Raw genomic sequence first — 25,562 nt, 5'->3', positions numbered from 1 at the left:
TCAGATCTGTTTCTCTAACCTATAGATCTGACCTTACCATACTCAATAATCACATAAAGGTCCGACCTTTACACTCATGCAACGTTCAATATGCTTCTTTTGGTGAAATAGCCTCTAAAATGGCAACCTAGGCTCATATCTCTAAGGAAGTAGCATAAAGCAGGGAGGTTGGGGCTCTCTGGACCTCTCAAGGTCCAGATCCAGAGTTTAACACTCAAAGGGACATCATAAGCATCATATCCAAGCCAATAAAGGATAGAGAAAACCCTAGATTCAAGGGTTCTTCACCAAAACAGAAAAGGGTTCGATTTAATACCTCAAAGATGGAGTTTCCTTGCTTGAAATCACATAATAGCAACCCCCTTGACCTTTTTTTGCTGGAATCGCCTTCTTCTTTGCAAAAACAACACCAACAAGGATTAAAATAGCCTTTCTCCTCACACCACACACTTAAGCTCACTAGGGTTTCTCTCTCTGGACTGGTAGCCGCAAATGAGGGCCATAAGGTTCCTTAAATAGGGCACAGGCCCGAGGATTTATGGTTTCCACCCACAACGCCTACTCGGCGAGTCTACTCATGGACTCGTCGAGTAGTTCATTAAACTTATGTGGCCACCCCGCTTCTACTCGACGAGTTATAGCACCAACTCGTCGAGTAGGTCAATGATTCACAAAAATAAATAATTAAAATAATATACCTGGAAATCCGGGTGTTACAATTCTCCCCCATTAGAATCAGACTTCGCCCTCGAAGTCTCGCTCTGCAAATAGCTCTGGATGCTGCTCCCGCATCTCCAACTCCGGCTCCCAAGTCAGCTCGGACCCTTTCCGATGTTGCCACTGGACCTGAACCAGGGACATCTCCTTGTTCCTCAGAACCTTGATTCTCCGATCCAAGATCGCGATCGGTTTCTCAACATAATTCAGGCTTGCATCCACCTGAATATCTTCTAGTGGTACTACCGCCGACTCGTCGGCTATACACTTCCTCAACTGAGACACGTGGAAGGTATCATGTATCTGGCTCAACTCCGCAGGTAGCTCTAAACGATACGCTACCCTGCCTACCCTCGTGGTCACCCTAAAAGGACCAATGTACCGGGGTCCCAGCTTGCCCCTCTTCCTGAATCGGATCACTCCTTTCCAAGGAGATACCTTCAGGAGTACGAAGTCTCCAACCTGGAACTCAAGCTCGGATCGTCGCCTATCCGCATAATTCTTCTGGCGACTCTGGGCTGTCAGCAATCTCTGCCTGACCTGCTGTATCTGCTCAGTCATCTGAAGCACTATCTCAGTGCTACCCATCACTCGCTGCCCAACCTCTCCCCAACAGATGGGAGTCCGACACCTCCTCCCATACAACAACTCGAAGGTAGGCATACCAATGCTCGAATGGTGGCTGTTGTTATAGGAAAACTCAGCCAATGGTAAGTACGTGTCCCAACTTCCTCCGAAGTCCAACACACATGCTCGAAGCATGTCCTCGAGTGTCTGGATCGTCCGCTCACTCTGTCCATCCGTCTGTGGGTGGTAAGCGATGCTGAAATGCAACCTCGTACCTAACTCCTCATGGAATTTCTTCTAGAATCTGGAAGTCAAAACGTACATCTCGATCTGACACAATCGAGATCGGTACTCCATGCCGCGATACCACCTCTCTCACATACATCTCTGCCAGTCTCTCTGCGGAAGAGCTCTCGATGATAGCAAGGAAGCGAGCGCTCTTCGTCAGCCGGTCAACAATCACCCAAATTGCATTGACACCCCTCGCGGCCCTCGGCAATTTGGTGATAAAATCCATGGAAATCTGTTCCCACTTCCACTGGGGAACCTCGAGTGGCTGCAACTTGCGATGCGGACGTTGGTGCTCGGTCTTAACCATACGACAGGTCATGCACCTCTCAACAAACCACGCCACATCCCTCTTCATACAGGGCCACCAATACTCTCTCTTCAGGTCCAAATACATCTTAGTGGCCCTGGGATGGATCGAGAACCTCGATCTGTGCGCCTCCTCCATCAGGATGGTACGTGCCCCGCCCGTAAACGGCACCCATATCCGACCCTGAAAGGTCATAAGCCCTCGGCTATCGGTAACAAACTTAGATACCTGCCCAATCACCCGCTCTCTATTGCGGTTCTCCGGTCTCACAGCCTCTGCCTGGGCCTCTCGGATGACATCCAACACCGGAGTCATCACCGTCATCCTCATACAAATATCTCGTATCGGAGCACTCTCCGCCCTACGGCTCAGGGCATCGGCTGCAACGTTAGCCTTGCACGGATGGTACAGGATCTCGCAGTCATAATCCTTTACCACATCCAACCATCTCCTCTGGCGCATGTTCAGGTTGGGCTGATCCATCAAGTACTTCAAACTCTTGTGGTCCGTGTATATGATACACCGAACCCCATACAAATAGTGACGCCATACCTTGAGGGCGAACACCACGGCCCCCAACTCCAAATCGTGGGTGGGATACCTCACCTCGTGAGGCTTCAGCTGCCTCGATGCGTACGCTATCACGTGCCCTCTCTTCATAAGCACCGCACCCAACCCCGATATCGCTGCGTCACAATACACCACGAAATCCTCCATTCCCTCTGGAAGGGCTAACACCGGGGCTTCGCATAACTTCTGGCGAAGAGTCTCAAACAAGGACTGCTGCTCTGGACCCCACGTAAAAGCAACGCCCTTCCGGGTCAACCTAGTGAGTGACACGTCAATCTTGGAGAAATCCTTGATAAATCTCCGATAGTAGCCGGCCAACCCCAGAAAACTCCTGATCTCGGTGGGGGATCTCGGCACCTCCCAACTCATCACCGCCTCAATTTTGGCCGGATCGACCAATATCCCATTCCGATTAACGAGATGCCCCAAGAACTGGACCTCTCGTAACCATAAATCATACTTGGAGAATTTGGCGTAAAGCCTCTACGATCTCAAAACCCCGAGGATCTCCCTCAAATGCTCCTCATGCTGCTCTCGGGATCTCGAATACACCAGAATATCGTCGATGAACACGATCACCGATCGATCCAACGTCGGCCTGCACACCCTGTTCATCAGATCCATGAACGCTGCCGGTGCATTGGTGAGCCCAAAAGGCATCACCACGAACTCGTAATGCCCATAACGAGTCCTGAGCGCCGTCTTCTGGATATCCTCATCTCGCACTCTCATCTGGTGATATCCAGACCTCAAATCTATCTTGGAGAACCAAGACGCTCCCTGTAACTGATCGAACAGATCATCGATCCTCGGTAAGGAGTAACGGTTCTTGACCGTCAACTTGTTCAGCTCCCGGTAATCAATGCACATCCGGTGTGAACCATCCTTTTTCTTGACAAAAAGGATCGGCGCTCCCCACGGCGAGCTACTCGGTCGAATAAACCCCTTCCCCAGCAGCTCCTGAAGCTGTGAGGATAACTCCTGCATCTCTGGCGGCGCAAGGCGATAAGGCGCCTTAGCGATAGGCGCTGCCCCCGGAACCAAATCGATACGGAACTCCACCTGCCTCTCGGGAGGCACACCCGACAACTCCTCGGGAAAAACATCCGGGAACTCACGCACTATCGGAACATCGTCAATCGAACTCGATCTCTCCGTTGTCACCCGTGTATCCATCATATAAGCTACAAACCCGCTGCAGCCCTGCTGTAAACTCTGTCTTGCTCTGGCAGCCGAACAAAATGCTGACCCACATCGGGTACCCTCTCCATATACAGTCAGCACTCCCCCACTAGGGTCTCGTATCGCCACCGTCTGCCGCTTGCAGTCTATAACCGCTCCAAATCGGCTCAACCAATCCATACCCACTATAACGCAAACGTCCCCCATTGCAATCGGGACCAGATCTATCGGGAACTCAACACCGAAGATCTCGAGTACACATCCTCGAATCACGTCAGTAGCATACACCGCTCGCTCGTCGGCTATGGAAACTCGTAGAGGTCGACTCAACGCCTCTCGTCGAATACTGATGTGCTGACTAAATGCTAACGACACAAATGATCGAATCGCACCCGAGTCAAATAACACCAAAGCAGGTACATAACTCACAAGAAAAGTACCTACGCATATCACAATATAAGCACAATATCACAACTCAACATAAATAAATGAATGAATACATACCAGCCACGACATCGGGCGCTGCGCGGACCTCCTCCGCTGTCAACTGGAAGGCTCTCCCGCGAGCCTTCGGTGCCTCGGCCTTCACTGGCCGACCCTCAGTAGCTCGTGCAGTAGCAGGGGCAGATCCCTGCGCTGATCCCTATGACAGCTGTAGGCACTCGACCCTCCTGTGACCCGTCTGGTTGCAATGAAAGCAAACCATAAATCCCTTGGGGCAGTCCTTGGCTATATGCCCCTCCTTGCCATATTTGTAGCAAGCACCCGCCCGACACACTCCATCATGTCCCTTGCCGCACTTCCCACAAGTGCGGCCCTTCTGGCCTCCAGATCTCGTATCAGCGGGCTTAGCCCGCTTGGCTGGGGCTGTACCTGTACCAGTCGCCTGTCACTCCTCTGAGACTCGGCCTCCTCCCTGGCCTGAGTCTCTAGCTCAATCTCCCTCTTCCAGGCATTTGCCTGAAGCTCGGCAAACGTCCGGTATGTCGAGTTCGCCACGAACTCGCGAATGTCTCTCCTCAATATGCTCAAATACCGGCTCATGCGTGCCTGCTCGGTAGACACATGCTCAGGGCAAAACATTGCCCTCTCATGAAACTTCCTGGTGATCACAGTAATAGAATCAGTACCCTGCTTGAGGGACAAGAACTCCTGGGCCAGCCGTTCCTTTTTCACCGGGGGAACGTACTCATTACGAAACATAGTGGTGAACCTCTCCCAGGTCACCGCAGTAAGCTCAGCAGGGGTGAAATCCGCCGACACAAACTTCCACCAGTCCTTCGCCCCCAAGCGAAGCTGGTTCAGCGCGAATCGTACTTTCAGATGCTCCGGACACGAGCAGGTGTAGAAGCATCCCTCAATGTCAGAAATCCATCTCATCGCAGCAATCGGATCCTGCGTCCCATCAAACTCTGGTGGCTTCGTGTTGCTGAACTCCCGGAACAGCAACGAGTCACCTCCCTGAGGTCTAGCAGCAGCAACAGATGCAGTAGCTGCAGAGGCTGCAGCCTCAGTAACCGCTGCGTATCTCTCGTCAAACGTCTCAATCAGGGTGGTCTTGATAGACCCAAACATCTCTGGTATCTCTGTACGGATAGCCGCAGCCACCTCATCGTGGATCATCTGACGAAGCTCCTCGTCACTCACGCCGCTGGTCTCTGATCTGTGGCGTGTCCCAACCATGATGTCTCTAAAATACAATATAAAAATATCAGAGACTCGCTCGAGTATGCACGCACTCGATAACCCATCCCTACTTGTTCCTTAGTACCCTAAGGATTCTTACTTGGACTGTGCACTGATCCAGTGTTTTCAGTAGTACGGGCCCTATACTACTGTCCAAACCGCATCAGTATTCACCCCAAGTCCTCCTTCTAGGATCCCAGATCACAAGTACTCTACTTCTTGCTAAGCACAAGCTACCCTTTGGTAGGCCCCTCATAAGCTCCTCACTGCTACCTACTCACTCTCAAACATCTCATAGCAGCAGTAATCTCCTAGTCTAAGGCATCACAAATCAGGCCACTCTAGTCCTAACATGAATACCTAGCCTTCTCTAGCATACATAACATATCATATCATATCTCATAACACATAATGTAAGGGTATTTTGGGAAATCACCGTTCGGGCGCTGACTGATCGTACACACTGTTTCTTTCCGCTTTTCTCAAATTCTTTTACTTTTTAGAAAAATTGTTTCTTTTGTGAAAAACTTTCTCAAATCCTCAGTTTGAGTTCAGATACGCCCAGAGGTGTATCCGAATCCCTCAAACCAAGGCTCTGATACCAAGTTGTAACAACGTAAATTTTCAAAACAATTTTTCATTTTTAAAACATAATGTCATTCATAAGATATCATAAGAATCCATTGTGTCACATGTCATCATAATAAAACAAATCCCAAGATCTCTAATACATAAATCCCATCAATGTGTATAGATCATGCCGGCGCCTTCCCGCGATCCTCACTGGTACCTGAAACACATCACACAAACAATGTAAGCATAAATGCTTAGTGAGTTCCCCAAAATACCACATACGCACATACGCCACTCAAGGCTATAGCTCTACAAGACCTTCCGGTCAATGTGTCTCAGGGGACTTCCGTCCCACAATCCTGGTTGACCTTCTGGTCCATATCATAATGACCTTCCGGTCCATAACATAATGACCTTCCAGTCCATATCATAATGACCTTCCGGTCCATAACATATTACTCATAACATAACATAACACATACATGTTAAATAACAACATACATCACATACTCCTCATAGCACATAAGACCTTCCGATCACACATATTACCACTCTAGGTAAAGTATAGTGAGAAGACTCACCTCGTACGATGTCGGATAACCTCTCGTGCTCGATAACCTGACCTAGCCTTCTCCTATCAACATAATAACATCTCTAATCAATACTTTCTCTTGTCCTCATTTCTAAGGAGTGGGTAGAAGACCATTCTACCCCTCCCAGATCTTTCTCTAGAACTAGCTTGACCAGAACCCTAAGGTCAATTGAAGTCAACTCAAGTCAATGGTCAAACTTTGACCAGACTCGTCGAGTACACTTGTGTGACTCGGCGAGTCCGGTGTCTTCCGAATCCTCATAGATCCTCACTCGACTCGTCGGGTTAACCTTTCACTCGACGGGTTACCACCGGTCATGAATCGCGGGGCAACCCGACTCGACTCGTCGAGTCCCCTTACGGACTCGGCGAGTTCCTTCCATGACAACACTCAAATGACCTTCTGAGGTCATATTTGTTTCTCTAACCTATAGATCTGACCTTACCATACTCAATAATCACGTAAAGGTCCGACCTTTACACTCATGCAACGTTCAATATGCTTCTTTTGGTGAAATAGCCTCTAAAATGGCAACCTAGGCTCATATCTCTAAGGAATTAGCATAAAGCAGGGAGGTTGGGGCTCTCTGGACCTCTCAAGGTCCAGATCCAGAGTTTAACACTCAAAGGGACATCATAAGCATCATATCCAAGCCAATAAATGATAGAGAAAACCCTAGATTCAAGGGTTCTTCACCAAAACAGAAAAGGGTTCGATTTAATACCTCAAAGATGGAGTTTCCTTGCTTGAAATCACAGAATAGCAACCCCCTTGACCTTCTTTTGCTGGAATCTCCTTCTTCTTTGCAAAAACAACACCAACAAGGATTAAAATAGCCTTTCTCCTCACACCACACACTTAAGCTCACTAGGGTTTCTTTCTCTGGCCTGGTAGCCGCAAATGAGGGCCATAAGATTCCTTAAATAGGGCACAGGCCCGAGGATTTAGGGTTTCCACCCACAGCGCCTACTCGGCGAGTCTACTCATGGACTCGTCGCGTAGTTCATTAAACTTACGTGGCCACCCCGCTTCTACTTGACGAGTTATAGCACCAACTCGTCGAGTAGGTCAATTATTCACAAAAATAAATAATTAAAATAATATACCTGTAAATCCGGGTGTTACATGTATGGTCCTAAGATCATGGAGTTACCCAAACTCCATAGATCAAACCAAAGAGGGACCAAAACATCATGAATATGGATAAAATCACCAAATATTCCTAGATCTTAAGATGGAAATAAATAAAGCAATGAACCTTAGGACTTATAACGACCCATGAGTGTAAGGATGGTTGCATCTGCACATGCAACAACACAAATAGCCAATATTTGGATGAATCCATCACTTTAAGCACCAAAATCACACAAAATAAAATCGAGGATGGATCACAACAATCAAAAGGGGTTAGGGTTTCACACAAGGACAAGTTAGGGTTGATGAAGGCTGAGAATGATCAGTCTTTCGGGTTAAGACTCCTTAAACAATCCTTAAAACCCTAATATCCTAGACAAGCACATGGGCCTAAAGCGCATCGTGCCCACCAGCCTAACTCAATCCCAACACGAAATTAATATTCCAAGACAACTTAGCCCCAAAAAGATAAATTAAACTTAAGAATAAATACCGGGAACTTGGATGTTTTAGTGCGACTGGAATAAGAAGACCACAAAGTAAATTAGGTTTATGATACGATTAAATTTTGTAATTAGGGTTTGTTTTTACTCTTCAAATATTGTCTTAGAGTTGTTAATAGATCTTTCATTTTTACAGATCCTATAACCAAGAGCAAGCTTAGATTTATTAATAAGTTAAACACATATGTTCCAAGAGATGAAAGAGTTAGGTACATGAAGTTCTCTAACCTTCTTGTTTTTTGATTAAAGTTAACCGGTCAATTCCTTGTCTCTGAGCTCGAGGAACTAGCTGATAACACTCTTGATTAATTTGATTCTTTTGAAGATGTGTTGAAGGATGGTGTCAACCCTATTAACTTTCATCTACTCAAAGTAAACTCATTTGGCTTAGCATATTTAGATTTGGATAAAATAATGGAAATGACTACACTTTATCAAGAAAATAGGCATATACTACCTTCGTCCCAAATTAATTGTCAACATTTACTTTTGAAGTCTTTATTCTTCAATTTTGACTTTGAATATTTTTTTTTTGATAGATAATACTTGATGCAAAATATATGAATGAATTGTATTTTAAATGTTTTTTCATTGTAATAAGTTTCGTCAAGTAATATATAACACAAATAAAAATATTTAAGGTCAAAATTGAAGAAAAAAAAACTTTGAAAGTCAAAAGTGGACGATTAATTTGGGACGAAGGGAGTATAAAATTTCCTAAGGTTTATTTTCCTTTGGAACTTGCATTGATATCCAACATCACTCCCATATAAATGATTCTAGTGGCATATTTTGTTTTGCTTAGCAAAAAATAAATCTCAAACGACAGGACATGTACACTAGATATCAAATAGTTGGAGGTATTTCAAACCAAATATCAAAAAATAAGGAACAATCTTGTCACATATCTACGCCCTCTTGGGGTTGACAACTTCAAATATGTTGTTGTTCTGAAAATTACAAAGAAAACAAAAAACGATGTTAATGACCGCACCAAAGCATTTTCTTTGAACTACATTTGAAGAAACAGATAAAAAGATAATGAATAATTTATATATTATGGGTGTTTAGGTTAAATTAGAAGGAACGATAGGTGTGAGGACCTATCTATAAATATTATTAAAAGAGAACCTTAAATTTTCCACTTAAGAAATTATAACCATTTATGGCATTTCAATCCCCTTAAATTATTTGATGATTTACCAAAGCATTTTCTTTGAACTACATTTGAAGAAACAGATAAAAAGATAATGAATAATTTATATATTATGGGTGTTTAGGTTAAATTAGAAGGAACCATAGGTATGAGGACCTATCTATAAATATTATTAAAAGAGAACCTTAAATTTTCTACTTAAGCAATTATAATCATTTATGGCATTTCAATCCCCTTAAATTATTTGATGAAATCATCGTCCTTACACCCAAAAACCCGTTGCGTAATGTTGCCTTCCATTCGTCATTTACTCTGTCTGTCTCTTCTTCCGATATAACGTTAAGAAAGAAAAGCAAACCATTCGCTTCTACTTCAATCGGCCAAGATGACACATCTTCTAATCTCCACCGCCTTCGTACGCCTCTTCTCGCGACAGCAAGCAAAAAGGGGGTGTCTCTGCAGCCGATCTCGAAAGGTTCCTTTCTGTCTTTGCGTCGCCATTTCAGAGTCCGATTGATTGTATACTCTCATCCAAATAGTTTATTGGTCGCCATTTCATTTTGGTACGTTTATCTATTAGCATACCATATCGCGTTTATTCTTAGTTAAACGAACACAGTCACTAATTGCTTGTCGTTCTACCTCGCCGTCACCATAAACGCAAAAACTTTACCTTCATCGGAGCAAATGACATATTTCCTTACCGGAATATCGTTACAATTGTCTATTTATATTACTTTTTCTATTCTTTTGTACATTTTCTATACGTTTCCTTTTGTTCTGGTTTTATGCCTGCCAACTGTTTGACGAATTGTTCATATTTTGCATTTGGGGCTTTGTTGCAAGCTCGGTTAAATTCATATAAATCGTGAACTACAAACAACTGTGAAAGCCCTATTGTTGGGAGACACGAGCTGTGTAGTCTATCAGATGGTTAGCATATAAAAGTTTAATATTCTTTTGTTAAATCTGATGCAGCATTCATGTTTTTGGCACGAGTTTTTTGAAGGAGACTCTTTGCAACTGCAACATCAGAAGCTTCTGCTGCTGGGGCTGCAGCTGGTAGTAGAGTTAGGACTGCACATAACCCTCTTGAGGAGTTCTTTGAGATTGATAGAAACCCAGAAGAGGACAAACCTGTTGTCTACGGTATATACATCTCTATTTTTTATAATTTGAAGTTCAGTATAAAGAATACTGTTTCTTAGGATACTTATATATATATATATATATATATATATATATATATATATATATTCTTTTTTGTTCATTATACTATTTGAATCATGTTTTTGTTCAGGGCGTAGCTGGAAGGCTTCAGAGCTACGTTTGAAGTGATATGGGAGGATCTACATAAGTTATGGTATGTCCTGCTCAAAGAAAAAAACATGCTCATGACTCAACGCCAGATGCTTCATGCTCAAAACTTGCGCTTTCCTAATCCTGAACGCCTACCTAATGTTATTATTATTATTATTATTATTATTATTATTATTATTATAATTATTATTATTATTATTATCATTTCACCATAAACCAGGTGCTATTATATGTATGAAGTGTTGTTGTCTGAATAAGTTAAGTGATGTGTGGGTGCAGGTTAGGAAATCAATGTGCAGAATCAAACATGTGTTGACTGAGAGAGCAATTGAAGATCCAGATCCTCGCAGGACTGCTGAGATGAAGCGAATGATTAATGCTTTATGGTCATCTTCTTGTGAGACCTTTTCCTTTTATGAGACCTTTTCCTTTTATGTTTGTAATTGTATGCACTAGATTTATATGCATCATATGTTTTCATGTCATTTTGTACCACAAAATTATTGTCTTTTTTATCTGGGACATGTCTTTCATTTATTCCATGGAGATGAACAAAAGATAGGGGAGCGCATTCCGCCAAATTGAAAAGTGTATTTTACATATTCGTTTGAGTAATTGTGAATTTTTGTTCGGTTTTCAAGGTGAATAAAACGGCCAAATTGAAGCAGAGCAAACTTGATGTTCGTCGTGAACAGTGATTACTTTAAATAAATGGCAGCAGCTGAAGATTTGAAACTGAAAGAGAGATTAACAAAGGTAAAAGCTTGTAATTCAACATCATTTTCTTGAAAGAAAAAAAATCATGAAGCTTTTTGGGATTATTTCTATGATGAGGGTATTTATGTTTTTGCACAGACAAAAGAACTTTTAAGGATCTTTTTTTTTTTTTTGTTGTTGGGTGGCAGATTCACAGGAAAAGATCTGTAAATGAGCAGCTTAGTAGTCGAGATCAAAGAGCTTGGGAAAGACTTGACCTTGAGATTTTGAAGAGAGACATAAAGAAAGACGATAATTTTCTTGCTGATCAAATTTGTGAAGTCAAGAACAAAAAAGCAGAGATTTTGACAACTATGCCCCCTGATCATTCATCTGCTTAACCTTGTGAGGGGGTAAAAACACTTGTTGGATGCAGACTTTTAACTATAAAGATAAGCCAGGGTAGTTGGTTATTAGATCCAAGAGTTTTTGTGGTGGTTACACGACCTTTATATGCAACTTTGATGATAGTTCTGGAGGCAAATGATGTTATGTGATTCGAAGGTGAATGTTGGTTTCAGTCTGATTATTGCAATTTTGATTCATAGATAATCAATTTTTCTTCAATAAAGGGCTAATAACATAAAAAGCATTATAGTTTGTCACTTTTATCCATTTGATCTACGAGTATTCCTCACAGAGTGTAATGACCCTTGTGATTCCATTCCATTCCTTTCTGATTCCATTCCATCATAACCAAACAAACCATTGATTAAAATTTTGTTTTCCTACTAGGCTATCTTATCACGTAAGCCGAATTCACATGGAGTACAGTACAACAATGATCAAGAATTATGCCTTGATGCATCATGCATTTAGTTGTCATCTTTCTTTAATCTATGTAATAATTGGTTTGATGCTCCGTTTCTCATTTACATAAGTTTATCTATAGGTTTTGGAAGATGTAAATTCGTATCAGAGAAAATCAAAGACAAACTGGAAACACTTGTTGCAGTAACTAATAAACACTTAATTTATCAGGTATTGGTAACCACTTTTTGCTCTGTTTGATTGATTATATATCACTATTTGTGTGATTAAGTTTACCTTGCATGCACATACATGCATGATGATGGTGATGGTTACTCTAGCAGCCTTGTTATAACAACCAAAAAAATGGGTACAATAAAGTCATGAACAGGAAAAGGTTAAATTGGTCATTATTTAGACTAAAATTTTTAAGACGTCTTCCTCCTTAATTGACCTTGGAACCCTATTCAAACACTTGATTCTTTGATTCATTGATTCGTATATGATCCAAGTATCAAATTCACATGATAACATTTATGCATTTCTTTTTGTTAGGTGATGGCACAAACTATCAAATCTTGTCTGGATAAGTTGCCAGGCAGCCCCATAACACAGATTTGGTTCATTACTTTCGACAGCACCATTCATTTTTATAATATGAAGGCAAGTGATTTATAGTTTAACTGCCTATACATTATACATTATTCGTTATTATAATGTTAAATAATGTTGAACTTAAAACAAACCACCCTTGTTGTTTTCCTTTTTCCAGTCATCTTTGACACAGCCTCAAATTATGGTCGTCTCAGATTTGGATGATATTTTTGTTCCGTTTCCAGATGATCTCCTTGTCAACATATGGCTTATCTAGAGTTGTTAGCATGGTTAGTTTTGGAGTGCATGCACTTACGTTAAGGTATTGGTATGCAAATTCACAATCTGCAAAAATATTACAGGTATTAATTTTCAGCAAATTTTTTACATCAATGAACAATTGATCATTTGAATCATATTTTGAAATAATATGAACACTATTTGTTATTTTGAATTAGTATGTTCGTCATTGCAATCTATTTTTGTAATTATATTTCATATTTATTGAAATATTATATATTTATTATATTTTTTTTCTTATTCTACAAGCTTTTCAAATTTATAGTTTTTTATATGGTAATTATTATCTTAAATTAGGTATGATTTTATCTATTTTTGTAATTATATTTGACATGTTATATTAATATTATTTTCGATATCATACCATACATAAGACATATTTTAAGTATGGAAATGATATTACATTCCAAAATCTTTATGTCATATCAGCATTAACCAAATTTATATTTTCCCTATAAATATAGTCTCTACGATTTTTCATTCCAAACCAAATTTCTCTCTAACTAATTATCTCCTTTCATTGCAGATAATAGTATTCCATGGCAACAAACAATGAAGATCATGTCGTGTTTGATAAGGTTGCTGAAATCGCTGCATCCAAAGAGTTTTGGAACATACGTGTTAAAGTCATCTTGCTTTGGAAGCAGACCTATAAAAACAATCCTAATATGGTCATGAGCCTAGACATGATTTTAATTGACCAGCAGGTGTTGTTTCTACAAACTTTATTTTTTAGATTGTCAAATTCTTATGTATGTCTGGTGATTTTAGTTCCCGATCCCTTCACTCAATATTATTTTTATATAGCTTTATTAATTTTAATAATCAATTAAGTATGTCGATTTCTTCTTATTATTAATTGTGTAACGTTTCTACAAACTTTATCATTTAGATTGTCAAATGTTTATGTTATTACTTCAATTTTTATGCATTTTTGCATAAAAAGGGTATTGTAATTGCTTTTTATATGTCGCAGAAAAATATGGGATGTTTCTACATTATTATTTTTATTATTTTTTTTGTTTACACTTATCTTTCATTGTCACCTACAGGGCAGTAGAATACAAACAACAATAAAAAAAAATTATTCCTCTATTTGAATCTCTATTCGATGAAGGAGCTGTTAGGGAGATCAGTAACTTTGTTATGACTAGCAATGAAGGTGAATACATGCTTGTTCCTCACAAACATAAAATCAATTTCTATAAAACCACAAAAGTTCGTGTATCCACTGATTTTGTTGATATGGTAGATCCTTATCATTTTATCTCTTTCCCAGATTTGCTAGCCAGGAACTTTGACACTCGTGTTGCATTTGTATGTTCTTATTTTATTATTTTAACTTATTTCCATACTTCAATTTTTAATGTAATACACATTTGTATTATTATTACAAATTTATTACATTTTGTCACATAGATTTTCTTGGTGAATTTGTGTCAACTGATCCCATGCGAGTCATTGTTGAGAATGGAAGAGAAAAAAGGTTAATGAATCTGATTGCTCAGGATTTAAGGTACACATCTCTTTTATTATTACACTTTCCCACTTTTATATTTATCTTTCATTAATAACCACCATGCATTTTTAGTGGTATGAAAATTGCAGTTGCTTTGTGGGACAGTTTTGCACTGAAGTTGAATACTTACATCTCACAACATCATAATGAAACTGCTCCGGTTATCATTTGGCCAAACTCAAAATTGGGGTGGTAAGGATTTTTTTCAATAGAATATCATTTCAACTTCAAAGTAATTACTGACAATATTATTTTACTTTTTATTTCCAGGTCAGCCTCAAGTTGGTAATTGTTTGTTTGGATCTAGATTGCATATAAATGATGATATGCCTCACATTTTAGAGTTCAAATCAAATTATGTTTTCTTAATAATTATGAATCCTGTAATGTTTTATGTTTTTATATGATGACAAGTGTAATTATTACATTAAATTAGTTATTTACCATACTTAAGAGATCTAGCTTACTAAATCTATAATTTTGTTTTTTAACCTCATTTTTTTGTATATGTAGTCTTAATGCTTTGGATATGAATGTTTGAGTCTTCTAGCCGTACATCGCAACTTAACTCAGATACTGTTGTGGCCAATCCAGAGGATTACTACCTTCGTTTTCAAATAAAAAACATTGATGAGATTCCTAATTTGAACGAGGTTTAGTTAACATTTTTATATAAGAATTTCTGCATTCTATTATTGTTTTGATTTTGTATGTACCATTCATATGAAATAGGATTTTAATATGATTCCTTTCAAACAATGTATGAAACAGGAAGTTGTTTTAACCATCATCGCTACTATAATCGATTTTGATATGGATGAAGGCTGGTATTCATTTTATTGCCATGATTATTCTAAAAAAGTTACTAAAAATGATGTTGATGTTGATGCTGGCCCTTTTCACTGTGATGGTTGTGGATTAGTCTCGGATGTATATGAAAAGTAAGTAATTATTAGCTCTTCGACTATGCATGCATTTAAATTTTTTCATATATTTCATTGTGTATGTCAAGCTAAATATAAATATTATGTTATAATTTTTAGGATTAGGATAGTAGTTCGTGTGCAAGATGAAACTGGGTCTTCTTCGTTCGTATTGTTTGAACGTCATGTAAAAAATCTTATTCATCGTGGAAACCAATGGTTGATGGAAAAAATAGCTAAGGTTTGATAATATATCTCCATTATTTAAATAATTGACATATATGGTTTTTCTTCATTAACTTTTCAACTATTTCGTTGTAATGTAAATTAGGATCAAGGACACCAACAGAAACCTGATGAGTTCAAAATCCTTCTAAATAAGAAGTTTGCCTTCAAAGTTCAGATATCCATGTTCAATCTGCAAAACAACTATCGTGCTTACACTGTGCAGAAGTTGACTGATGATGAAAGGGTTCTTGTTGAGGTTTTTAAACGGCCACCAAATCATGAACACCATATTCTAAATGATAATGGTACTCCTATTAACAAGTCAAATAAGGTGGGGTACTGTCTCACATATATTTCCAAATTCAAACCCTATGCCCTCTTTTCATTATATTTTTATTTCATTTTCATCAATTTGTGCAAATATGTTATGTTTTTTTATATTTTACTTTGATCGGATTTTTATTCTTTTATGTGTTTTCTACAGGATAATATTGATTCTGTGCATGATGACAATCTTGCTGTTGTTGACCTTGAAGCTTTAACACCATCATCCAGTACGGGGAAGCGCCCTATAAGTATTGATGCCAACACTGAGTCTTTGGAGTGGTCTTCTTCAAAAATTAGTGCTTGTTCCAGCTACCTTGAAGATCCCAAAGTTGGAAAAGTTGGACTAATATGAAGCCAACCATTAACATTTTACATTTCATCTTCAATATGTTTAGAGACATTTTCTTTTTAATCTTTTGTGTTGCATTTTTAATTGTCTGTTTATGGATCTATTAGTTGTTTTTAAAATTTTATTGGGATGTTATTTGGTCTGAACACGATGATATTCGTGCTATTTATGACAATTTCAAGTTATTGAACTGTTTTGATTTAATGAATATTTTGTTTCTATACCTTTCGTTCATCATTTGATTTTATAAATTTATTATATGTACATTATTATTCTAAATGAAGCATAACATAGATATATATATATATATATATATATATATATATATATATATATATATATATATATTAAATTTGTCAAAAACAAATTTAAATTTTATTTGCATATGGTAACAGAATAAAATTATGGACTAAATATTCAAAATCTATTTTTTTATACTGCATATATTCCCTCCATAATTATATGCAGACTTTATTTTTTACCTAATTTAAACCCAACTAATAATCAATTCCTTTATTTAATTATATACAAAATTTATTTTTAGATGCGATGACTCTGGTTAAGTGGTTTGGTTATCTAGATCTTTTTTTAACCCTTACATGTAATCCTAAATAGCCAGAAATCATTAGATTTGTTGAAGCCGAGAATTTTAAATCGGAAGACAGGCCAGATATTCTCACACGAATATTCAAAATTAAACTTGATTCATTAATCAGTCAATTGAAGGATGAAAAAACTTTGGGTGAAGTCGTTGGAGGTATCAATCTTATATATTTTTTAGTCATTAACATTATAACATTTCAAGGTCATTCGATTGTCATACACAATGCCATCGTAAGAGTTTATATGTAGTATATTTTATGTTATTAATTTACTTTATTATTTACTTATATGTTATTTTATTTGTAGTAATATGCTTAAGGAAAAAGTGGACTACGATTACTACAACATAGAATTGTTTTCATCTACTACATGGTAATGGAGGGAGTTTCAAAATATCCAGTTACCATCATCTGTTTATCCTGTTTGTTTATCCTGTTTCTGATGAGACAGTTACAAGTGGCGGTGCCGTTTACTTCTTATTATCTAATGATACCATATTGCGATTTGATATTTATTCAGAAGAACATATACTCATATTTGCACTTTCTACTATTAATGACTTCAAACCGTATGCATCGAGACTGATCAAGTTTCACGGAAAATTGGGATATTTCTCTGTAAGTGGAGATCGTTTGTGGGCTATTTGGGTTTTCATTCACAACCGGTGGGTTAAAGTAGATGTTAGTACTTACAATGAAGGTGCACATGAATGGTGGGAATATAGAAACAATACCCTATATTTCTTTAAAGGAAATACGATTAAGTATGTGGTTCCGGCACATCCTTCTTAACAAGTTTTTTCGATCCGTTCTGATTATGATACAGTGACTATGCCAAGTAGATATTAGTGATTATATATATTTTAATTTGCATTCGAACATAGTTGTTTTTTGTAATGAACTATTTAAATATTTTATATTACTCTATGATTTATTAGTTTTATTTATTTATTTTTTTAATCATAAACTCATGTTTTATTTTCTATGTATAATACAAAATTATAATAATTCAGATAAAATTCAAGTATTTGGTCATTGTTATGTCTTCAAGCATATTTTTCACACACAAAAACATAAACTGAATAGTTTTAGATCTCTTCTAATACAATGTTGACTTACAACCGATTATGGACTAAATTGACCAAGTCTATTATTGTCAAGTTGTTTTAAGTTTAAATAACAAACTATGTTGACCAAGCCTATTATTGTCAATTTGTTTTAAGTTTAAAGGTGATTTCCTTAATCTTTCCCTTATTATTTTATTTGCAGTAAATGTTTTGGTAATTTTTTTAATACGTTCCCCGCGTTTAACGCGGGTTATAATCTAGTTGTAAAATTATAAGAAATTAAATATTCTTCTTATCTTTTGTTACCACCAATCTTTTTACTCATTAGAATAATACAAATATCAAAATTAAGAGAAGAAATTAAAAAAAAAAGTAAATTTACCTATCATTATTTTATATGGACAAAAAGTAGATAAGAACAAACGATAAAAGCATAAAAACATATTTAATTTCTCTAAAACTATATGTTATTTTGGGGGAGTTTTAATGCCATAACTATGATATTTAATAATAGGCTAGTTTTTTTTTTTGAAACGGCAAACTATATTACTCTTAAGTTAATTCTAAACACCATCTATATCTCCTAATGAGACTTGAACCCATGAACTTTTATTTGAAATAGTCAATCTTTACCGCTAGACCAACTACCCAGTTTGGCTAGTTTCATTTGACATTAATATTTTACTACCATACTATGAACGGGTGTCAATCAATTTTGATTTCGTGATTTCATATATATATATTTTCTGTTAGTCCTTTGATTTATATAATTGTTACATTTTACACCTAACTTTTGTTTTATATAAGTAGATTTATATTATAGGTTTCTAGCTTTTTAACTTTTATTATATATAAAAATAATTTATTATGTATACATAAATCATTTACTTAGATATTTTCAAATTACAACCTATTTGTTTCGAAAATATTATTAGATATTTGTATCATTAGTTTAGATAAAAATAAATATACATATCTTTATTAATTTTCCACACTTTTGACAAAGGGAAATACAAAAATCAAACAAAGCGAACTTTATAAAAAATATCACATTAATTTGTTATTATTATTATTTATTAGATAGGTCAATGATTTCCAATGTTTTAAAAATCGAGGGTACGAACTGGTCGGATCAGAAAAATCGGGGACAATAGTAGTTCAATGACCAATTTTATGTTAATTTAAAGGCAATTTGGTTAATATGTTCTTTTTATATAATGATTAATTTGACTTATGTTCTGTTTTGTTTACAATGCCGCGGTAGACTTCTCACGGCGCCGCGTTGGACTTTATGTGACACTTCTTTGCTTACGTTCTTATAATCGGTCACAAAATAAATTAACATTCTACTTTCAACCGCTCAGTGGTTTTGATGTCGTCGCGTCGCAAACCCTTAAAGTATAGTGTTGTCACAATTCATTTTACGTAACACGTTTTCTCGCATACAAGACCGCGCCATGTTCAACTGTATATATTTCCGCAGTTACGTATATTTTGTTAAAACTTATAATTTGCGTCTTATAGAATCGACACATGCCATTTTATCAATAAATTTGATTACTTGTATTTTGAAAAGTAATATATTTTATTTAACATTAATATATAATTATATTATTTTCATAACTATGAATATGTAATTTTTATTCAAAATAATATATATATATATATATATATATATATATATATATATATTAAAGATTATGCAATATAATATAAAAGATTATATATAAATAATATATAAAATAGAGAATCATAAATATAAAAGTTGTTAATCGTACAAGAAAAATGAAAATAATTTAAAATACGAGGGACTATAAATGTAAAAAAGAAAAAAAAAATCATGCATTTAGTTTTATTGATAGAGGCGCATCAATGTGTAAGTGGTTTTGACTACCAAAGGGCTTATAATTCAGCGTTATCCGGTGTTGTCCTCCCTCTTTGAGGTTGAGGGTTCAAGTCTTGTCGTGGACATAGATTGACTTAAGGTGTAGTTTAGGAGTATGTTAGATTTGTCGTTTAAAAAAAATAGTTTTGACTATGGTATTGACTTTTAAAAATAGTGAGAGTAGTACAGAAACCATTTGTTGATGCGATTAAAATGATTAATTGATGCGGGTATTGAACCGCACCAAAAAATATCGCATCAAAAAATACCCTTATTTAATGGTGCGGTTCCAAAACCGCACCAAAAATAGTCAAAACCGCCTAAAAAAATAGCCAAAACCGCCTAAAAAAATAGCCAAAACTGCACCAAAAAATAGTCAAAACCGCCTCAAAAAATAGCTAGCTAAAACCGCACCAATTAAGCAGTTCGCCATTGATCCACACCACGCTACTTATGAAGCTTCATTTTCTTGTATTTAGGTATGTTCGGTGAGTGTTTTTCAATCAAATGTTTAATCGTAATTTCTTTTTCTCCAAAAGGGGTGGTTTCAATCTCTCCAATTTCTTTTTATCTACCAATTAAAAATTTGTTCTTGGGAAATCACATTTCATCGATGTTGTTTTCAATTTCTTTTTCAACATCTTAAAATACACTCAACAAAAACTAGCTCAATACCCGTTGATTGAAAGTCACTGAATCAAACATCTTAAGTCTTTGGATCCTTTTTTGGATATATATCACGGAAGAAGAGGCATCTGTAGAGATTCAAAACAAGAAAACATCATTAAAACTTAAAATAGGACATCCATTTACAATTAATAAGAGAAAAATGGAGGCACAAATGCCGTTAATGAAAAAAAGATAAATAATGGACATACCTCACACGCGTTTTCAAGCATGGAATCGACAAATCTATAATTATGAGAAGAGGTTGCATATCCAACTTTATATAAAAAAAAAGGGAAGATTGAATGAAAATTTTGAAAAACATGAAAATTTTGAATGAAATTTTGAGGGATCTAGCGCAAAATGAAAAATTCGAATGAAATTTTTAGAAAAAAGATTAATGGTGCGGTTCAATATTTTTTTAGTGCGAATTGTTTTTTGGTGCGGTTCAATGTTTTTTAGTACGAATTTTGTTTGGCGAGGTTGTAATTATTTTTTGGGGTGGTTTCCACATGATTTTTTGGTGCGGTTTCGGGAAACCGTATCAAAAAATGCTTTAATGGTGCGATTTTGGGAAACCACACTAACAAAGCTATTTTATAGTGCAATTCTTTTATTTTTTTGATGCTATAGACATTTAATAATGCGGTTTTTAGAAGGGACCGCATCAATAAATAAAACCACTCGCACTATTAAATGACTTGTGTACTAGTGAGTTGTATTTAAGACATTTTTAAAATTTTAAATTTTACACTAACTTTTAAGAAAAATATCTCTAAACCGAATAATTAATTTTCACACTTACAAACATTCTTATTGTTACAAAATAGTTTTTGAAGATGTCCACAATAAAAAAAATAACTTCAAAAAAATAATAAAACTTTATGATTTTCACAATATCATGACAATTTTGCAATTATTTTTTAGTTTTTAGTTTTTATTTTTTGGTGAAGATCATAGAAAAACAAATTTTGCAACAAATAATGATTTTGTTTTGTTTTCCTTTCGTTGCCCTACCTTGTTTCTCTATAGGCACAGACATTTATAATATTTCTGCCGATTCCAAAAAATAATGATTTTCAAGCGCCATTTGCATTTTGATGATTGTTTGTGGAAAATTAAAAAAGAATCTATGTAACAACCGTTTTCCATGATGGATCGATTTAGGGTTTGAATGAGTCAAAAGCCTGATTTTTAGAGAACTTGAGTGTCATGATGTGAGACATAAGGTCTCACGACATGACAAGTAAAATACGTGTGTAACACCCCGATCCTAGTATGTATTTTTATATTAAATTGATCATTTTTGCAAGGGGACTCGACGAGTTGGAGGCCCAAATTCGTCGAGTAGAATGGGAATGGGACGCGGGACTTAAGTCATCTACTCGATGAGTCGAGAGCCTCGACTCGACGAGTAGGGATGCCTGAGTGAAACCCTAATTTTCAGGGTTTGCACCCTATTTAAACACCTTAACTGGCCTCAACTATAGCCTCCTTCACCTCCAAACCTCATTCACAAAACCCTAGCCCATTTTGAGTGTTCTTGAGCAATTATTGTGTGTTCTTGGTGATTTTGAAGCTTGAGAAGGAAGAGAAAGCTTCGGGGTTCTAGAAGAAGCAATAAGATCCAGAGATTATGCCACATTTCCAGCTCATTTGAGGTATAAAGTCTATACCTTGTTCATTCATTCATTAGATCCCTTCATGGGGTAGTTAGGGCCATTTGGAGCTTATTATGGAACCTTTCATGGATGCAAGCTTGTTTTGGAGTTATAACTGTTGGATTAGTGTCTAAGCCCATAACTATTTTGGTATGTACTTGACCCGATTGCGAGCATGGTCCTTTTGGGTTGCCTTCACCAAAGCAACTTGATAGGATGAATTATGGAGAGAGAGGATTAATTATGATTTATTAATATATTATGAAAATAATATATTAAAGGAGAAATCATATTGTTTAATTAATATTAGTCAATAATTAATTAAGAATTAATTTTGTGGCTAAAAGAGATTAATTAAACTTAGGGGACTAGAACTATCAATTGTGTGATAGTTGAATGTTGGGTTAATGGACTTCTTATTAGAGGGGTGGACGAAATCTATGGGGAAACCCATTAGAAATCGTCCAAGGCCTCTAAAGGAGGAGTCCATGGGTTCCTTAGGGCCTAAGCAGTCAAATTAGGGTTTCCTTGTTAGATAACCCTAATAGCCTCACTATTTAAGCACCCCTAGGGCACCAAAAACGTGGCTATCTTATTCCCAAGGGTTTCTACACGTTTTTGGGTGCCTCTCCTCTTCTCCTTCTTCATCCTCTTGGTCTTGGGCTGTTTGTTAATGAATTTGATGCTTATTTGATCGAATATTGCCTGAAAATCGAATTTTTGAGGTTCTGACTGCTTGACTCGCCGAGTCACCTGGTGAACTCGCCGAGTTGGCTGTACTCGACGAGTCCAGGCCTGGACTCGACGAGTCAAAGGGTCTGGCAGCGTTTTTTCGTGATTTTCTTGCTGTTTTGGCTTGGGATACTTACCATAAACATTTTTAATTAGTAAAATCCGATTTTTATTGATTTTGGGTGAATCTCCTTGCCAAAATAGTAGATAATTGCCATTTAATCAAATATTTGTTGCCTTATAAGATAATGTTTAATTATTTTAGTTATTTGGTGAATTATCTTGCAAGTAATTGGACTAGGTCAAAATTAGATAACTATAATTAATTATTAATTGCCTTATTTGAATTGTTGATCTAGAATGTTCTTGATAAAGTTTGGAAAAGTTTCAATTTTTTACCCTTTAGGCTTTATAGTTTAAATGTGAACCTTAAAAGTTTTAGTTTTGAAATTTAAATAGTTAAACCCTAATGTTTTGAAATGTTTCAAAACTTGCCCTCAAGTTTTGGAATTTAAATTTTTGATTAAAAGTTTAATTTTTGAAATTTTAAATTCTAAAACCCTAGTTTTGAAAAAAGTTCAAATTACACCCTTATGGTTTTATTAAGATAATTAAAGGTATAATTAAAAGAAAGTTAATAAATCCATTTTGATATGGTTTATATTTAATTTAAATTAAAAGTGTAATTTATAAAATTAAACCACCTAGTATTTTAAAAGTGTAAAATACACCCTATACTATATATAACATTAAAAGTCTAATATTATATATGTATAACTTAAACTGCTAGTCTTACCGTTAGTAGGCATCATTCACGAAGCCGGTCTATAAGGGTTGTTTAAGGAAATTGCCTATAATATGGCGATTGAATGGGTATCCAGTCTTACCCACCGCACTCTTGACTAGTGGAGGGTCGTTAGCCGAACGGGTAGGATAGGGCAAACCCCTCTCCCCATTAAAAGTATAATGAATAAAGTAGCTAAATGTTTTTACTAAATTCCCAAATCTTAGTTACTTTAGGAAAAGGTGAAATCGATGCAATTCCATGGAATTACACTTTGTACCCTTGTCGAGACAATTAGTGGAGCGTGTGTGGTTAACCGGCACACTAAGTTGGGTTTGGCATTGGTTGCGAAGGGTGACTCGATGTTTGTCATAGATCGATAGAGCGTGTGTGGTTAACCGACACGTCGATTAGGTGATTGTAACATTGAGGGCACCACGTACATTCGCATGGTTATTCACACCTTATTTGTGATCCTCAGCATCCCAGTCACAAATGAAGGGCATAATCAAGATTAAACATGACATTGAAAAGTTCAATGAATCTCAAAAGGTCTAGGAGTTTCAATTCATTTAAAACTTAACCTTCTTTTCGTTTTTCATGATGGAAATTAGTAAATCGTCATTTACCTACCTTCAAATGTTCTGCGAGTTGGATTACGGCATCCCTCTTCCAATTTGTAGGATATTGTGTTGGGTCCTAGCCTTAATATCTCATTTGGGTGTTTTATTAAGGACTCAATCAACTAAACTTGAATTTTCTCCCGTTTCATAGATGTCAAAGTCTGACAACTATGGTCTTCCTAAATCCGTTGGAAAAAGTTTTCCATGTGAAGATGATGTTCCACGATTGTATTGTGGAAATAGAAATCATGCTTCATTTCCTCCACCTCCTCCAATAATTCTCCCTGACCCACGTGTTCGAAGACTTGAAAAGTTCAAGGTCACTCAAGCCCTATTGGCAAAAGACATGAAAATGGAAAGTCTATTTGTGCTCATGTCTTGGATAAAAGGTTACATAGTGATAGATTGGGATTGTTAGGTATCGATGTTTAAAGGAAGTTGGCTGTTGACTTGGTTCTTTAGTCAATTCCCGAATCATATGGTAAGTTCGTTAGAGAGTACTATATGATGGAACACGACATGAATCTTATTGATTTGAACTTATTTGCTTATTGCTGCTGAATCAGAAATGATTTGACGCACTAGTCAGCAAATTGTTCTGGTAAGTCAATATCCCAACCCTCTATGGGCAATGGCAACATTGGAAGTCCAGAAAAGTTTTCTCTACGCAAGAGAAAAACTGAGTCTGAGATAGTCCCGTGTACCATTCCATAAGAATCCATGTGTTTCTACTGCCAAAAGAAGGGGCATTGGTTACGAAGCTGCCCTGACTACCTGAGAGATTTAAGAGATGGGAGAGCCAAGATGTATGACTCTGCATCAGGTAAAATCCACTATCTAACTCTATTAAGTTCCTTTTTGATTCTTGATACATGATGTGATAAGATCACATTTGGTGTTTTGTAGAATCGAAGAAAAAGAAAGCTTAAAAGGAAAGAAGTGAGCTAAATCTGATCATAAAGAAGTGGATCTTGATCGCATGATTCAAAGATCAGATTATTTTAGCTACTACTTTAGAGTTAGGATAGATTGCTAAATAATATTTGCATAGTTTTTCATTTGTAATCGCATTGTAAGGACAATATTTTTCCGCAATAAAATAAATTTTGATTTATCTTATTTATGTTTCCTTGCAATGGATTTTATGAAAAATTGGTGTTTGAATGGTTCTATTGTTAGCAATATTATGAATGGATT

General features: G+C 36.7%; 2 protein-coding genes across 3 annotated transcripts; both read left to right on the top strand.

Moving 5' to 3' along the window:
* The first annotated feature begins 9,567 nt into the window (after positions 1-9,567).
* On the top strand, positions 9,568-16,439 carry LOC145123390 (uncharacterized). 2 transcript variants are annotated; one of them, XM_079058605.1, is made up of 20 exons: positions 9,568-9,842; positions 10,258-10,428; positions 10,580-10,739; positions 10,879-10,996; positions 11,241-11,355; positions 11,505-11,859; positions 12,091-12,173; positions 12,248-12,336; positions 12,661-12,768; positions 12,878-13,061; positions 13,526-13,706; positions 14,052-14,161; positions 14,279-14,316; positions 14,419-14,515; positions 14,591-14,710; positions 14,789-15,171; positions 15,290-15,459; positions 15,562-15,682; positions 15,773-16,000; positions 16,154-16,439. In XM_079058605.1, exons 16-20 carry the CDS (start codon positions 15,052-15,054, stop codon positions 16,346-16,348), a joined length of 834 nt encoding a protein of 277 aa, XP_078914731.1. In that variant the 5' UTR covers positions 9,568-9,842; positions 10,258-10,428; positions 10,580-10,739; positions 10,879-10,996; positions 11,241-11,355; positions 11,505-11,859; positions 12,091-12,173; positions 12,248-12,336; positions 12,661-12,768; positions 12,878-13,061; positions 13,526-13,706; positions 14,052-14,161; positions 14,279-14,316; positions 14,419-14,515; positions 14,591-14,710; positions 14,789-15,051; the 3' UTR covers positions 16,349-16,439. The 2 variants fall into 2 exon arrangements, with proteins under 2 accessions (XP_078914731.1, XP_078914732.1); XM_079058606.1 differs by having other exon boundaries at positions 10,580-10,642; positions 12,091-12,336.
* LOC145126682 (uncharacterized) lies at positions 13,539-15,037 on the top strand. The gene is made up of 6 exons (XM_079061997.1): positions 13,539-13,617; positions 14,117-14,320; positions 14,419-14,515; positions 14,591-14,678; positions 14,789-14,803; positions 15,032-15,037. Exons 1-6 carry the CDS (start codon positions 13,539-13,541, stop codon positions 15,035-15,037), a joined length of 489 nt encoding a protein of 162 aa, XP_078918123.1.
* Positions 16,440-25,562: the final 9,123 nt, after the last annotated feature.

This window comes from Lactuca virosa, chromosome 7, assembly GCF_052849685.1.
Source record: "Lactuca virosa cultivar CGN04683 chromosome 7, Lactuca_virosa_CGN04683_v6, whole genome shotgun sequence".
NCBI classification, from domain to species: Eukaryota; Viridiplantae; Streptophyta; class Magnoliopsida; order Asterales; family Asteraceae; genus Lactuca; species Lactuca virosa.
The sequence above is the reverse complement of the archived record's forward strand: the minus strand, read 5'-3'. Positions and strand labels throughout refer to the sequence as shown.

Excerpts from the sequence above, each read along its gene's own strand:
- LOC145126682 (XM_079061997.1), top strand. The coding sequence starts at position 13,539 with ATGGCAACAAACAATGAAGATCATGTCGTGTTTGATAAGGTTGCTGAA. Across the intron at positions 14,321-14,418 it reads CACTCGTGTTGCATTTGTAT|ATTTTCTTGGTGAATTTGTG; the intron begins GTTCTTATTTTA and ends TTTGTCACATAG. Across the intron at positions 14,516-14,590 it reads CTGATTGCTCAGGATTTAAG|TGGTATGAAAATTGCAGTTG; the intron begins GTACACATCTCT and ends ATGCATTTTTAG.
- LOC145123390 (XM_079058606.1), top strand. The coding sequence starts at position 15,052 with ATGTTTGAGTCTTCTAGCCGTACATCGCAACTTAACTCAGATACTGTT. Across the intron at positions 15,172-15,289 it reads AGATTCCTAATTTGAACGAG|GAAGTTGTTTTAACCATCAT; the intron begins GTTTAGTTAACA and ends TGTATGAAACAG. Across the intron at positions 15,683-15,772 it reads TGATGGAAAAAATAGCTAAG|GATCAAGGACACCAACAGAA; the intron begins GTTTGATAATAT and ends AATGTAAATTAG.